Source organism: Coloeus monedula, assembly GCF_965178545.1.
Source record: "Coloeus monedula genome assembly, chromosome: 3".
Classification (NCBI taxonomy): domain Eukaryota; kingdom Metazoa; phylum Chordata; class Aves; order Passeriformes; family Corvidae; genus Coloeus; species Coloeus monedula.
The window spans coordinates 109,815,032-109,828,469 of record NC_138783.1 but is presented as its reverse complement, the minus strand read 5'-3'; the positions used below and the strand labels follow the sequence as shown (position 1 = coordinate 109,828,469).

General features: G+C 33.9%; 1 protein-coding gene across 5 annotated transcripts in view; it reads left to right on the top strand.

Annotated features, from left to right (window-relative positions):
- Nucleotides 1-13,438, top strand: part of DMD (dystrophin) — a 999,626-nt gene that overhangs the window by 244,841 nt on the left and 741,347 nt on the right. For 3 of the 5 annotated variants that reach the window (XM_082277450.1, XM_082277449.1, XM_082277446.1), the window contains exons 8-9: nucleotides 9,218-9,396; nucleotides 10,358-10,480. In XM_082277450.1, coding sequence (XP_082133576.1) covers nucleotides 9,218-9,396; nucleotides 10,358-10,480 — 302 coding nt within the window. The remainder of the gene's footprint in view (nucleotides 1-9,217; nucleotides 9,397-10,357; nucleotides 10,481-13,438) is intronic. The other 2 variants (XM_082277447.1, XM_082277448.1) reach the window with 2 other exon arrangements.

The window sequence follows — 13,438 nt, the reverse complement described above, 5'->3', positions numbered from 1 at the left end:
AAATAAGTTGGTACTGTAATACTGATTTCAGGTATCCCATGTAGGCCCTTCTTTCGCAATTTGCCTTTCTGATACAGTACTAAGAAGGATTCCCTTTTTCAGAGCACACAGTAAAGAATTACATTGTTGCTATTACGCTGACCATTAGATTGTAATTGTTGTAATGTTTTAATACTTATGGTTTTTCTATTTCCTTATGTTTAATAAGTTTAATGTATTGTGTTGCACATTTGAAATTTGCTATATTTATTTTAATATTGTTTGATACACACGTAAAATACCATTTGGCATCCCAGTCACACCTGGCTGCTGTTGTTGCATATTTACAGCTATTCCATCTTGCAGGGAATTTTGAAGTAAATGTAACAGATATGATGTCCTCAAATCCTGTCTGATTCCACCAAGCTGTAGCATTTTAACTTCTCTTTGGGCTCTCACATGCTGCTCCACACTCATCAGTGTCACACACACTTCTGTTTAATCAGTTAGGCTGAGGCTTACACTGGCTAGAAAAGACAAGAAACCTTCTTTCTGCTGCCTGTTTAAATAGGAGTCACTAAAATGTTGATCTCTAAGTCTTTACAGTATGTATTACCAAACATCCTGCTTTGCCCTTGATTTATTTCTCTGCTTCTCCAACTCTAGCCATGTATAAAACTTTAGAAATGTGAATGGAAGCTTATATTTTTGCAAAACGTGAGCAGATGGTTCAAGCTGAAAAGGTATTAAATGCCTCAGAGTATGGGCTTAAAAAGTTCTAGCTGTTGAGCATGAGCAGTTTTCTTCCTCAGATAATCAAATTTAAGGGGTTTTTTTGTTAAATTACATTACAGGTAGATTTAAATAACTTCCTGGAAAATGGAAGGTGCATAGGTAGTAACCTTCCAGTCAAAGCTTGCATTTTTAAAAAGTACTGGCATGACACATTTTAGACTGCTTTTCCTCATGATCAGCCTCAGGAAAAAGATCAGCACATTAATCTATCTTCTGCATTCTTGGTGAAATAATCCCTCAAATGTTAAAAATCTGTCTCCTACAACATTTATAAGATTTCTTTTAATCTTTTTCTTTAGCATTTCAATGCAGGAATGATCATAGCATATATAAATTCTTACCACATGAGTTTCAAATTTTTCAAGATGTATATGTATTTTTTTAAAAAATATACTTTTAAAGTGGAAATTTAGATGCTTTTTACATCTGCTACAGTTAAAATTCTTAAAGACATCGTTTGTCATTTTTGATACTGTTCATGTGTTATACATATAGAAGCCTATATTATCCAGGTAACTGGTCTTCATTTAGATGTAGGAGCAACACACGCAGTGAGAAAATTCAACATGTGTAGCCATAAGACTCATCAAGAAACATCTTTGAATTTAAAGCTGGCACATGAAATCAATTTGTACATATCAATTCCTGTCAGTGGGTTTTTTTTTTTTTTTTTGTTAAATATTCTATATGTAACCAAACCTTAATAGCTACACATTTTCCCAGTCTCTCATAATGCTACTGAAAGTTCTCTGATTTTTTTTTTAGCTGCAGTTAATCAAACTCACATGCCCTATGGATGTATGGTCTATTGAATACAAAAAGTATTTTTGTATCTGCAAACAATACTCTGGCCTAAATTAGTGGAAAACAGGAATTATCATTGAATGTACTATTATATGCCATAAATTTTGTAATTTTTTTAAGATGCTGAGAATTAATTTTACACCTGATCTTGACCTAAATTTAGGAATTTTATTGCACAGAACTTTATCTATGTTCCTTAAACCTTCTGCTACATTTTTTAAATGCATCAAAACAAAGCCAATAACAGCTTAGTTTTGATTTACAGTGAAATTAGTCCATCTTGGATACTTTATTGTTTAGGTTTCAATCTTTTTTCCGTTTTGCTGTTCTCAGGTTTCGTAGAAAATCAGTTGTCCTTAACGTTCTAGAGGGGAAAAGTACAAGCGACCTGTAATAACACTCAGCATTCTGTTGTGTTGGTTCAGGAAGGAGTTAACCTCAGGTGATCATGAGCTTGCCTTGATGTCAGAAATAGCACATTACAGATGGGAATAAAAGGAAAGTATATACACCATAGCAGCAGAATCCCTGTACTTCCCAGCACTATTTCAGAAGAATGCTGTGTTTCTCAATGTTTTTTGATTGCACTTGAAGAAATATTATCTTCTCTTTCCAAGTATGGAATCACCCATCCACTGTGCACACAGCTCTCTCAATTGTCTGTTTGGAATTGGCTGTTTAGGTTTCAATTGCCCTTTTCCACTTATATAATTTTATCTTTATGAAAGATTTTACAATGAAATAAAAGTAATGAATTTATCTCCGTATGAAGCTATAAAATCTTTAGTTACTGAATTTCAGTCTCTAATTTTCTTTTTTTTCTTCATAGTTACCTGTGCAATTTTTCTAGACTAAATATTCATAAAAGTAAAGTGGAAAATGTACAATATTTTGAAATATTTTCCCATTTGCTTTCTCAAATATTAGCCTGCTTGAAAATATCTCAAATACTCTTAGGAAAATTACTGTTTTGCTGACTGCTAATATTACCATTTTTGAACACTATTCCTGATTCAGACACCATATTCCTGATATCAGACACCATACCTCCCTTGATCTGTCTTCATTTTCAGGACTCTTCAGTAGGATGTAGGTGACAGGGTGTATTTGAGTTTTCTTTGCTGTGGCACTTCCACCCCCACCCCACCACTCACTGCATTTCCAGGTTTTGAAAAATCAAACTGCAGCATTCAGTAGTGTACAACAGTTTTGTGAATATATTAACTGTTGACTATTATTTTTTATTTCAGCAAATTGTTGAGAGCCATGCTCACTCCTACTCAATGACAAAAATACTAGTATACAATATTATACAATAAAAATGTTAACATCATACCCCAAATTTTTAAAACCAGTGTTTTATTCTTTTGCCATTTTGACTTCACTTCTTTCTATCTCTATCTTTGCTGCTAAGAAGACAGTTATTTTAGATATAACTTAAGGTGCAGAGGTTGTGGTGTTACTGAATCAATGTTTAATATTGTAAGGAGCCTGAAAAAGAATAAGCAACACCTTTACTGTTCAGCAGAGGTATTAAGTCTGATTTTGCAGGTTCAATAAACAGAGATAACATCAAGTTCACTTAGCCAGGATAGTGCTGGCATATTAGTCCAAAATGCCTCCACACTCATGCAGCAAATCAGAACAGACATTCAGATAGACTAAAGGTATTCTCGGCCACCAAGTATTTTAATAACAGATACACCTAAATTCTGCAGCACTTTAATCCCACAAATCTGGACCTGTCTCTGTAATTCTAAAAGGCAGACTCCAATGTGTTAATCTTCTGAAAATATTTTCTTCATGCTGCTGTTGTGATCTTATTCAATACAGCCTGTAAAGGTCAGCATTTTCAATGTACTCTGTGGGTATTAACCATCAGGTTTAAAACATTTACTTTCTTAAGGAAATCTCTGTTTAAAAACTAACATTTTCCTGTGGGAGTTTCATAGTGGTTTAGGTTTATGGCTATTCATATCTACAGAAAAGAAGAAAAAAACAGTGCCACTATGTGTAAGTGATCTGTCTTACAGGCTTCCACTCTCACTTAATTGTCTGTGTGCAATTGGTGCCTTTTGCCAGCAGTTAATTCTGTAAAATGTTAATTTTATTCAGCAAAATAGTACTGTGATCACTATGCTTATTCATGTAGGCCATTGAATAGCCTTGGAAAAATATTGACCTTTGTTTTAACTTTTTTTTTTTTAAATAAAGTTTTAAAATCATCAGTTTTGATTTCCACATTTCAATATTTATAGTTCTGCAGTATTTCATACACTGATTTTTGTCTGTCTGCAAGTCCAGGGCTACTCCTTGAGATTACTTGTGAAAATTGCTTTTGTTTTGAATTTAACATGCAATCTACTGGTGGAGTAAAAAACAGCGAAGAAAATAATGACAAGTTTAAAAAAGAAGCAAAAAAGGTCAATAATTGTGAGTAGACACTGCAATTACTGGCTGGCTTTTCAGAGACTGTGGAGTTTATTGTTTCAAGGTCTTAGTGGCAGCAGTGAGTATCAGTAGAGTAAACCATTACTACTTCTATTCTTCTTGCTATTATCGTACCATTAGTATAAACATGGATTGTGGGAAAATGTCAATTTGATACCAAGTGGAAACTGAGGCAGAATTTTGTATACATTTAAGCAAAATGCTTTATCATCTTTGCCTGATAATCTTGCTTGTTTCTTGGTATTTGAATAAAAATGAACTATATATAGGCTCATGTTTTCACACTCAGGGAATCAAATCACCAGTAAAAGCAAATCTAAGACAGGCCTCATGATTCTGTCATAGCTTAATGTTTGCAAATAGACTTGCTAAATGACCAAAAGTGTGCATTTGGAGGACAAGTTTCCCCCCTTTTTCTTCTTTTTTTTTTCCCCCTCCTCCCCCCTCCCCCTTAATTATGGGGGTCATGCTTTAAAGGTATTTTTTACCTAGGTTTCTAATGAATCCATTTGGGAATGAAATCTTACTTGTTTTTCCTGCAATTTAAGCCTAAGCAGTTTTATTTCTACTAGTACAGTCACATGCACTTTCATACAGTTTCAATTGCAAATTTAGATTCATCTAAATCAAAATGAACAAAATTGGGTTTTGTGAAAACTCTTTCAAAATGTTTTTGGTGAGCCTTGTCAGACAGATTACCACAGATTTTTGAACATGCTTTGAAAAGTTCACCCTTGTCCTTGAGGCTAAAAGGTAAAATAAATAAAAGTTACATGTGAGTTGTGGCTGCACTTTTATAAATGCTTCTCTGTGCCCTCATCTTAGATACTGTGGCTGAGGCTGGTGTCACACTAGGAGTAGACAGATGAATGTGGAAATATCTCCTGTAATGAGTTTACATTGTAAAAAGTAATCATTTATGTATTAGTTAGATTTCTGTCTTGTCTCAGCAATCTGAGAGCTTCTGCCTTCTAAACAGATGAATTTGGAAATACCAGTAGAATTGTTTCAGAACTTGTAATAAGTATTAATGTTGTATTAGTATCATTAAAAAGACTAAAAAAACCCCAAACCCCACATTGATTGAAGAAATAATAACAGCCTTCATTTATCAGAGGGAACAACTACATAATCTCTGAAAATTCAAATCAGCTTTAAGAATCTCAAATTTGTTGTGGAAGGGAAGGCAATGTTTTTTATTTAGCACGGTTTTTAAAATCTCGTTTGGGGTAGAAACAGATAATATTAAAATATTGTGATTTTTTATTACTATTGTAATAGAAGGAAACAGTATTAGGTGATGTACAGGATTTAGAAGTTAGTTTTCTATGTTTTCTACTTGGTGATTCTGTGAAAATCCTAGCTGCTTCTGTTGAGGACAAAGGATTTCTTGTATTTTTAGGGTTCAGGTCCTATCTTGCTTCTCAGCACTATGTAAGGTAAAATATGTTTCAGAATTTCTCTCTCACTCTAAAGAAACCAGATCAGCAATTTATGTACAGAAATATAATCTTTCTTGCAATGCAGAAGGCATTTAAGTTCTCCTCTTTCAAGGTTATTTTGCTACTAGTTTGATACGAAGACTAAGTGGAATCAGCACAAATACTGTCAGAACTTTTACTTGGTCAGAGCCTGGAGAAAACAAAATATTATTAAAAAGGAATAGTTATATTATATAAGTAGCTGTGTATTTGAAAATTGGAAGAAACATTTTCATAAACATTTATAACTTGTGCTTTGTGTGTGGCTTTGTATACATAATGTAATACTGTGTAGCAAAATGCTGGATTTTGTTTATGTTGCTAGACCTGTAGTTTTTGGTATTGAACTTATTTAGGTGTTTTATATCATCCTCATTTTTACACATCCCTTACAAAGGCTTCTTTGCATCTGAACTGGGAATGTTAACAGGGATTTGTTCATTGACCAAAGATAGGGATGGAAGAACCAAACCACTTGTGGACTGCAAGGCTTATAAAAATTGGCTGCTGGATTACTTTTTGAAGAGTTTGACATACTTACTTACTCTTTTGACACGGTTAGAAAATAATTTGTTTGAGAACGCTTCAGGTTAATTATGTTCATCCTTAACAAACAATCAGGCTTGTAGTTATGTTCATCAGAAAAAAAAGAATGTTTGCTAATAAAAATCGAGCTGCAGTGACCTATCAGGCAAATTGCTTCCCAAATTAAACCTGTAATAACCCTTTAAAGGCAATTGCACTTAAACAGCAGTGGATTTGTGTTACATTTCATGGTTTTAATGTTCTGAGGAGAACTCAGATTCTTTCTGCTCTTTTGGTACTTGTCACCAAATAACAGCTTTTCTAGATGAGCAGAATCTTACTGTACATTAAAATTCATGGTCAAAAATGAGCTCTTATGATGTCTCCTTAAATAGGCATTTTGGCCCATATATCAAAATAAGTGTTTTGTTTTATTTCTCTGTATTTTGTGAATTTGACTGGATACCTTCCCTGGACGGACTAATCTCTCTAAATGGTCAGGGTGTGAATATGTTTTCAGGGGGAGCACATAAAGTCAGGGTCTTGCAAGGTAGTTTTGTTTCTTTGATTATAAAGAGTGCTTAAAGAAACCACGTCTTCATAAGTAACTTCATGGATCATAAAAGGTATCAAGAATAGTTGTCTGAACCATATGCTTCATATGACACATTTCAGTGTAAGTCGCTGGTTTTTTTGAAAAATATTAATCTGTTATCACAAAGTTTTGTACTGAAAAAGTTTCCTCTCCATAACTGGAACACTCATGTTGGAAACTTTTCCAGTATTTTTGTGTAACTGTATCATATTAAAGAACTGGAATGGTTTCCAGAGCTTTCCAAAGCCTTTCAGATTCTTTATTGATAAACATGTTAATAATCTAATTTAAACATGTTAATAATCTAACCTTAAATGCTTCCCATTTTAAACTCTTTTTTGACTTGTAGTCTAATATTTTTTCATTCTTTTTGTTCCTTTCAATCCTACTATGGATAGTCTTTGTCAAGAAAACTGATGAAAATATTGTTAGAGAATTGCCTCTGAGTTGAATTTGAGAAAACGAATTGGTCTGGGAAAAACAAAAACAACAAACCTGGATCATTTTCTAAAAACTAGGACTGGAAAAATGGCATAGTTTACATATCTTGACTTAGTTTTATTAAAAATCTTCTGTATTTTCCAACAGTTTGATATTAGTTTTTAGGAGGTGTAGATTGGCTTGACAGATATTTATGCCCCACAAATGAACATAGACATATTTACAAAGAAATAGTAAACTTCCTTGCATGAAAATGCTTGAATTTCAATTTATTTACTGCCTAGCTACTAGGATTTCAAACAGCCATCAAACTCAGCAGGTGGTAAAGATAGTACATTGAACTAGGGTTCAAAAGAAGAAGATATGAAGACAAAAGCATAATATAGTAGAAGTCATTCCTGCTCTGATAATTCAGGAGCCCATAAAAAAGACTTTTGAGAGACAGACTGATATTCCAGGCTTTGTAACTGTGGTTGTTTAGCTATTTGCTGTGATTATATAATTAAATCCTTTCCTATTTGCCAGTGGGTTTTGGCAGCTGCATATGTACTTTTTACTTGTCAGATAGAAAGGGTAAACAATTTTTGGCATGTATGTTATTCACTAGATACTAATTTTATTTATTTTGTAATATATTTTTGTAGATAAATGAGAAGGTATTTGCCCATTTGGTTAACAGGACATTTTGAATAGGAAAATAATGAACAAACAATAGAAAAGTCACAGCTGGTACTGATGTCTGTTCATCCAGTGTGTGCTCTTCCCTGTAGGAAGGCATGGATATGCATGTAAACATCAATTACTAGTGGACACTAAGTATAAAAAAATGGTGTTAGAACATTAAAGACGTGAAGATGGTTACAGTAAAATGCTTATATTATGGAAGTGGGAATGTTAGAGGGATGTTGTGCCATTTTTCCAGCCAGTGCTAAGTAGAACTAAACCTTCAGCTGTCCTTCAGAAAGTACCAAGCAAAGAGATGGAGATGGGTCAGAAAACCAAACCAAAATTATTGATAGAATGTCTTTTCTTAATTTCCAAATATACATGAAGCTTTTAATGTAAGGCGCCTTCCCTCATGTGCATTCCACATTCTAGGAAGAGAGAATGAGATGCCACCTTGTAGAATTATTGATTTTTTTTTTTTCTGTGAACTCAAATTTTGGCTAAAATTGGATTGATCTAAGACAGTAAAAACTCATAGCTTTTGGCTTTCTGCCAGCACTCATGTTAAAACATCTATGGAATTAATGATAGATTTCTTGTACAACTGTCCTTTTATATCTTGATTCGCTAGACTGAGTGTAGGAAGTAAGCGTCAGTGGCAAATAACAAAGCCTCTATTTCAAAGAGCTGCCACGTGCCTTACATATTTACAAATCATTATTGACTTGAATTGTTGAGTCAGGGAAACTTCTTTTCCTGCTGATGTATAACACAACATGGCTATGTGCAAAATCTGGAATAGTCTTTGTGTTCACACAGTTTCCTGTACTGACTGCTAAAGATCATAGAGATTGTACAGGGCTTTTTTTTTTCTTTTTTTGAGGAGTTATTCTATTATGTATTTTTGGATACCATGTTCCTTTGATGTTCCACAAATTTCATGAAGAATGCAAGACTAAGTAGAATATAAAAGCTATGTAGCTTTATTACAGTTTGACTTCAATAGCTGTTTTTTATTAACCCATTCACTAGAAAAACTGGTAATTTTTTTTTCACCTACATCATTGCTGCTTTCAGTGGTTAAATGATGTGGAGACAATGCACAAGGCATGACTAGGAAAATGAGGCTGTGCTTACTTTTTTGTAATTGCAGTATTTATACAGCACAAGCAAATAGACCTTTCCTGTGTCTACTCCTGATTTATGGGTATCACAGTGTCAAATTGCATTTTGACTTAAGAAATATAGACAGAAAGTTCATGCTGAATGAGATAAAATTACCTTTATAAACTTCGGCTCCTTCTCATTGATATGCAAGTTTGTTCTGAAGTTTTGGAACTGATTTTAAGGTTCTAATTAGTCTCTAGAGAATTCATGTGAACAATAGATTGCTCATTAGTCTATCAACTTTCCATTAAACTAATTGGCTATTTCTCTGTCTAATGTGGAAACTGAAATGACATGTTAATTTGCCTTCCAGATGTTGCAACTGCCTGTCCAGATAAAAAGTCCATCTTAATGTATGTGACTTCGCTCTTTCAAGTCCTGCCCCAGCAAGTCACCATGGAAGCCATCAGGGAGGTGGAGATGTTGCCACGACACTCAAGGGTCACTAGAGAAGAGCACATAGAGGTACATGAACAGCATTTTTCACAAGAAGTGAGTTTCACTTTTCTGCTTTCATCTTGCTGCTCTAAAGTGGTTGTTTCCCTGCCTACCCCATGAGTTTGGTGTCAAATGGCCAGTGGAAGCAAAAAAACCCATGGGCATAATGGACAAAGTCTCTTCACCCCAGGCAAGTCAGTTGTACTTGTCTGCATGTACTTTCATTCTGGTTTTTATCTCACACCAGACTGTTTTAAAAATTACTATTCAGCAAATAAGTGTTTTGAACTTCTCTTGTACAGCATTGTGCATTTGGATTGTGGCAGGCCACCTCAAGAAAAAAACAAAGAAATTTGGGGAGGCTTTGCATTTACAAACATCTTTACCTTTTTAGAGAATAGCTGTTGACATTTCTCCATAGTCATGACACTTTTTGAATTTTTTAGCATTTTATTTACACTGACTTTCATTTTAAAATAATCTCTTCTCAGTTTACAGTTGTCCTCTCACAAAAGTTAACTAGTACTTGGAATTAATTTATGGTTGCAATGTCAGGTTTTTTTTTTACTGATATCACCAGACAGCCTCTGCTGAAGTGTTTAGTACATTTTAGACCTAGTGTACTTGCCTGAATTTAATCTGTATGTTGGGTTTGGGATGCTCACTCTCTTTTAGAGTACTGAGCAGATAAGTATTGGCTCTATTTATTCGAGATGTGACACAAGATCCCTTGCTTTTTGAGCCTCTGCTTGTAAATTATAAAGAAGTTTCACTTTGCATTGGTATTCTGCTGGTGTTGAGTCCTGACAGTTTGTTGCTTTTTGTAAGGGTGTCAGATTAAATGAGAGGTTTCCTTAATACCATTCTGTTCTGCCTGCTGAATACCAACACTGTCCTTGAAAAATGTAACTGGGGATGACCTTCCTGCTTCTTTTTCTTCAGTTACTCTTAAAACCAATACTTTACTTCTACAATCCATGCTCCTACCCATATGTCCATTCTAATTTATTCGTAGATCACAGTCAGTGTACCCCAGGGACCTTCGCCTTCTCCTAAACCACGGTTCAAAAGTTACGCATATGCACAAGCTGTGTATGTCACATCCCCTGACCAAAAAAGGAGGCAGGTTCCTCCACAGGTCTGTCAATATTGTAATTTTTTTAAGAGAGTTGTTTTTTTAAGCTTGTGCTTGGAGTGAAAGAGCTTGTGCATTTTGCTTCTACCTGATCTTAATGGCCTGCTTTTTCCATTATTTTTTTCTGTCGAGTTTTTACTGTTTCCTGTGTATTTTTGCATGGCTGACAATAGCTGTTGTGTTGATTGTAGGGGATGATTAACATTCAAACACCACTGTTTTAGAATCATAGATTTCTTTCTCTGTTCAGTCATTTTTGAAAATAGTACATACATTGCCTTTAAAAAGTATTAGAAGAACAAATCTAACATAAGCCATATTTGGCATCTATTATTATTATTATTATTATTGGCCTCAGGTTTAGTTATAGAAAAAAAGAGCCATTGGCTTCCTCTTTCTTTTTCTACCTCTTCCTATTAAAGAAAATAGTAAGTGATGGCATTTCTTAGAAGGTTACTGTAGTTGGAAAAAAAGTTGAAACAAACATTAAATTTAACCCTGGATTGTTAGATTACAGCAGTTGGTCATTTTTATCACAAATGGCATCTTGCTGGCACTGAGGTTAGGGGGTTATATTTGATTTTTACGTATTTATTTTATTTTATTTTATTTTTTCACTTTTAAATAGCTGTGGTGGTTTAATAAAACTTGTTTCAAGTAATCTTTATAATGAGAATTTCAGTAGTTGAATTTTTATAACTTCTGACAAGTATGAGATCCAAAGGTCATGTTGTGTACTGCAATGTGCTTTCCTTTTATTACTTTGGGGAAAAAAGATCTGTGTATATGTGGCTTTACAGTCTGAGTTTGCCTCTGGGTACTTAATTCTGTCTAACATCTAAAAATCTATTGCAAAATTATACTTCTATTCAACACCATGTTTTCAAATCTACTCTTCAAGTGACAGGTATTTTATTGAATAATGACTTCTCTTAAATACTCCAGGACAGAAACCCTGTACCTATAAGCATGAACCCTGCTCCATTATTTAACATCAAACGTGTTGCAGTGGTGATTCACACAGCTTTTAAACAAGGTGTTTAAAACTATTGTAATTGTTTTGTTCTCCTTAGACACTATACAGATATTTTAGAGCAATGGAAAGTTATTATATAGGATAGATTTTATTTTCTTCAGGCACTTTTTTGTGATCAGTTGCAGGTTTTTTCAGCACCTCCACCATCAAGAGTAATGTATAAGTTGAAATAAATGAATTCATTTCTACAAAGCATGGTTGCTAAAATTTGCTAAGAAAATATAATTCCATTATTCAGGCCTCATCTTGCATTCCAGTTTGCAGATCTCATCTTCCTGAATTTGGAAGATTTGTCTACTACACTTGCATGCAATAACTAATAAAATAGTATTATAATTCTACCAATTTGGCAGAATGTCAATACCTGACCAGAATCTAGACCAAATTGTGCTACAGCCATAACAAATATTAACAAATGGAAAGCATTCACTTAAGAATCCTTTGGGAAAACCACCAGACAATCTCATTATAATCAAGATAAACTTGAATTGCAAATAATAGCAATTAATATGCCAATTCAATAAATTCAGTTCTCAGCCAGTGATTATTTTTTGCCTCCAGCCATGTATTTCTTGAAGAGCTGTCATCTACCTATTAAAACAAGTTTATAATTCACATAAAATAGAGGTGGTAATTTTTTATTCAGATACTTGGAGGAGTTATAACTTAATAATCCCATCTATTTTAACTAAATGAAATAAATATTATTTCTTTTTCATTTCTTAGTAGCTTTTCAATTTTCTGCCAGCTGTATTATGATTTTTGGGTACCATTAAAAATACTGCAACTGCCTTAAGATTTTCAGTAAAATCTACTTCTCTAGGGGACTGCAAGAAAGAAATCAAGAGCAATTCAAGTATTTTTTTTTCTCCTCGATTTTGTAAAGTTTAGAAAACTGACTCTCATTTCCGTCTAATTATCAAAGAAAAGTTTCATTAGATTTAGTTGATTTTGGTTTGCCAGTTTCCATGGTGCTGTCATGGAGAAGAAATTTTCACACAATGTGTTGGTCTTCTGTTAAAATCATGGAATCATTCTTTCTCAATCTTTGCAAACTTTCATCTTCTAGGACTTGAATATTATAACTTCTGAAAAATAATAATAATTAAATAAGTCCTCTTTCCAAAGATTTTGATCATGATCCTGCAAATTTGACCAAATATGGCTTTGGATACGTCATATACTTGCTTCATACATCAATTGTCAGAAATTGTAAGAGATATGAACTATGATTCTCGAGCTCCATACTGGCAAGAAGGAATAACATTGCCTTTCATACCATCATTTGTCAAAGTTCTTTCTCTTCTATCTTCTGCCCTTGTCTATTCTTTTATGTCACATTTCACTTCAGTTTCCTTATCTTCACTCTTCCTAGTAGCTTCACAACATGTGTGCCTTCAAATTCATCCTTCCGTTCTGAATTCTTACTCTGTCACTCAGGAGGGTACTTGCAAGACCTAGTATTTCAGTTGTGCAAAGTGTGGCCAGTGTTTTGCTTTTTTTAACTGTGACCTTTCTCAAATTGAAAGATAGTCATTGCTCTTCAAACCTGTTCACTCAGTGCCTTCTTGTTTGGTCAGTGCTTCACCACTTCTGGTTGAATCAGTGAAGCATTTTCAAATGCCAGAGGTGAATGAATAGCAGTTTTTCTGTTAAAATTCAAGAAAAGTTTTCTTCCTTTATCTTGTTTACTGAGAAAGTGTTCATAAACTCATTAAGATCTTGGGACAGGAATTCACTTCTCAAACCCAAACCCTTGAATATCCTGAATGAACACTAAGAAAGGTCCAACAGAAAATATTTATGTTGACAGTTTTCAGATGGCAGTTACTGCTTGGCAATTACAGAAGGCTTGCCTGAATTTGTAGATCTGTATTTTGTCTTGTATGTATTCTCTGTAATAACGCTTCACTTACAAATCTCCA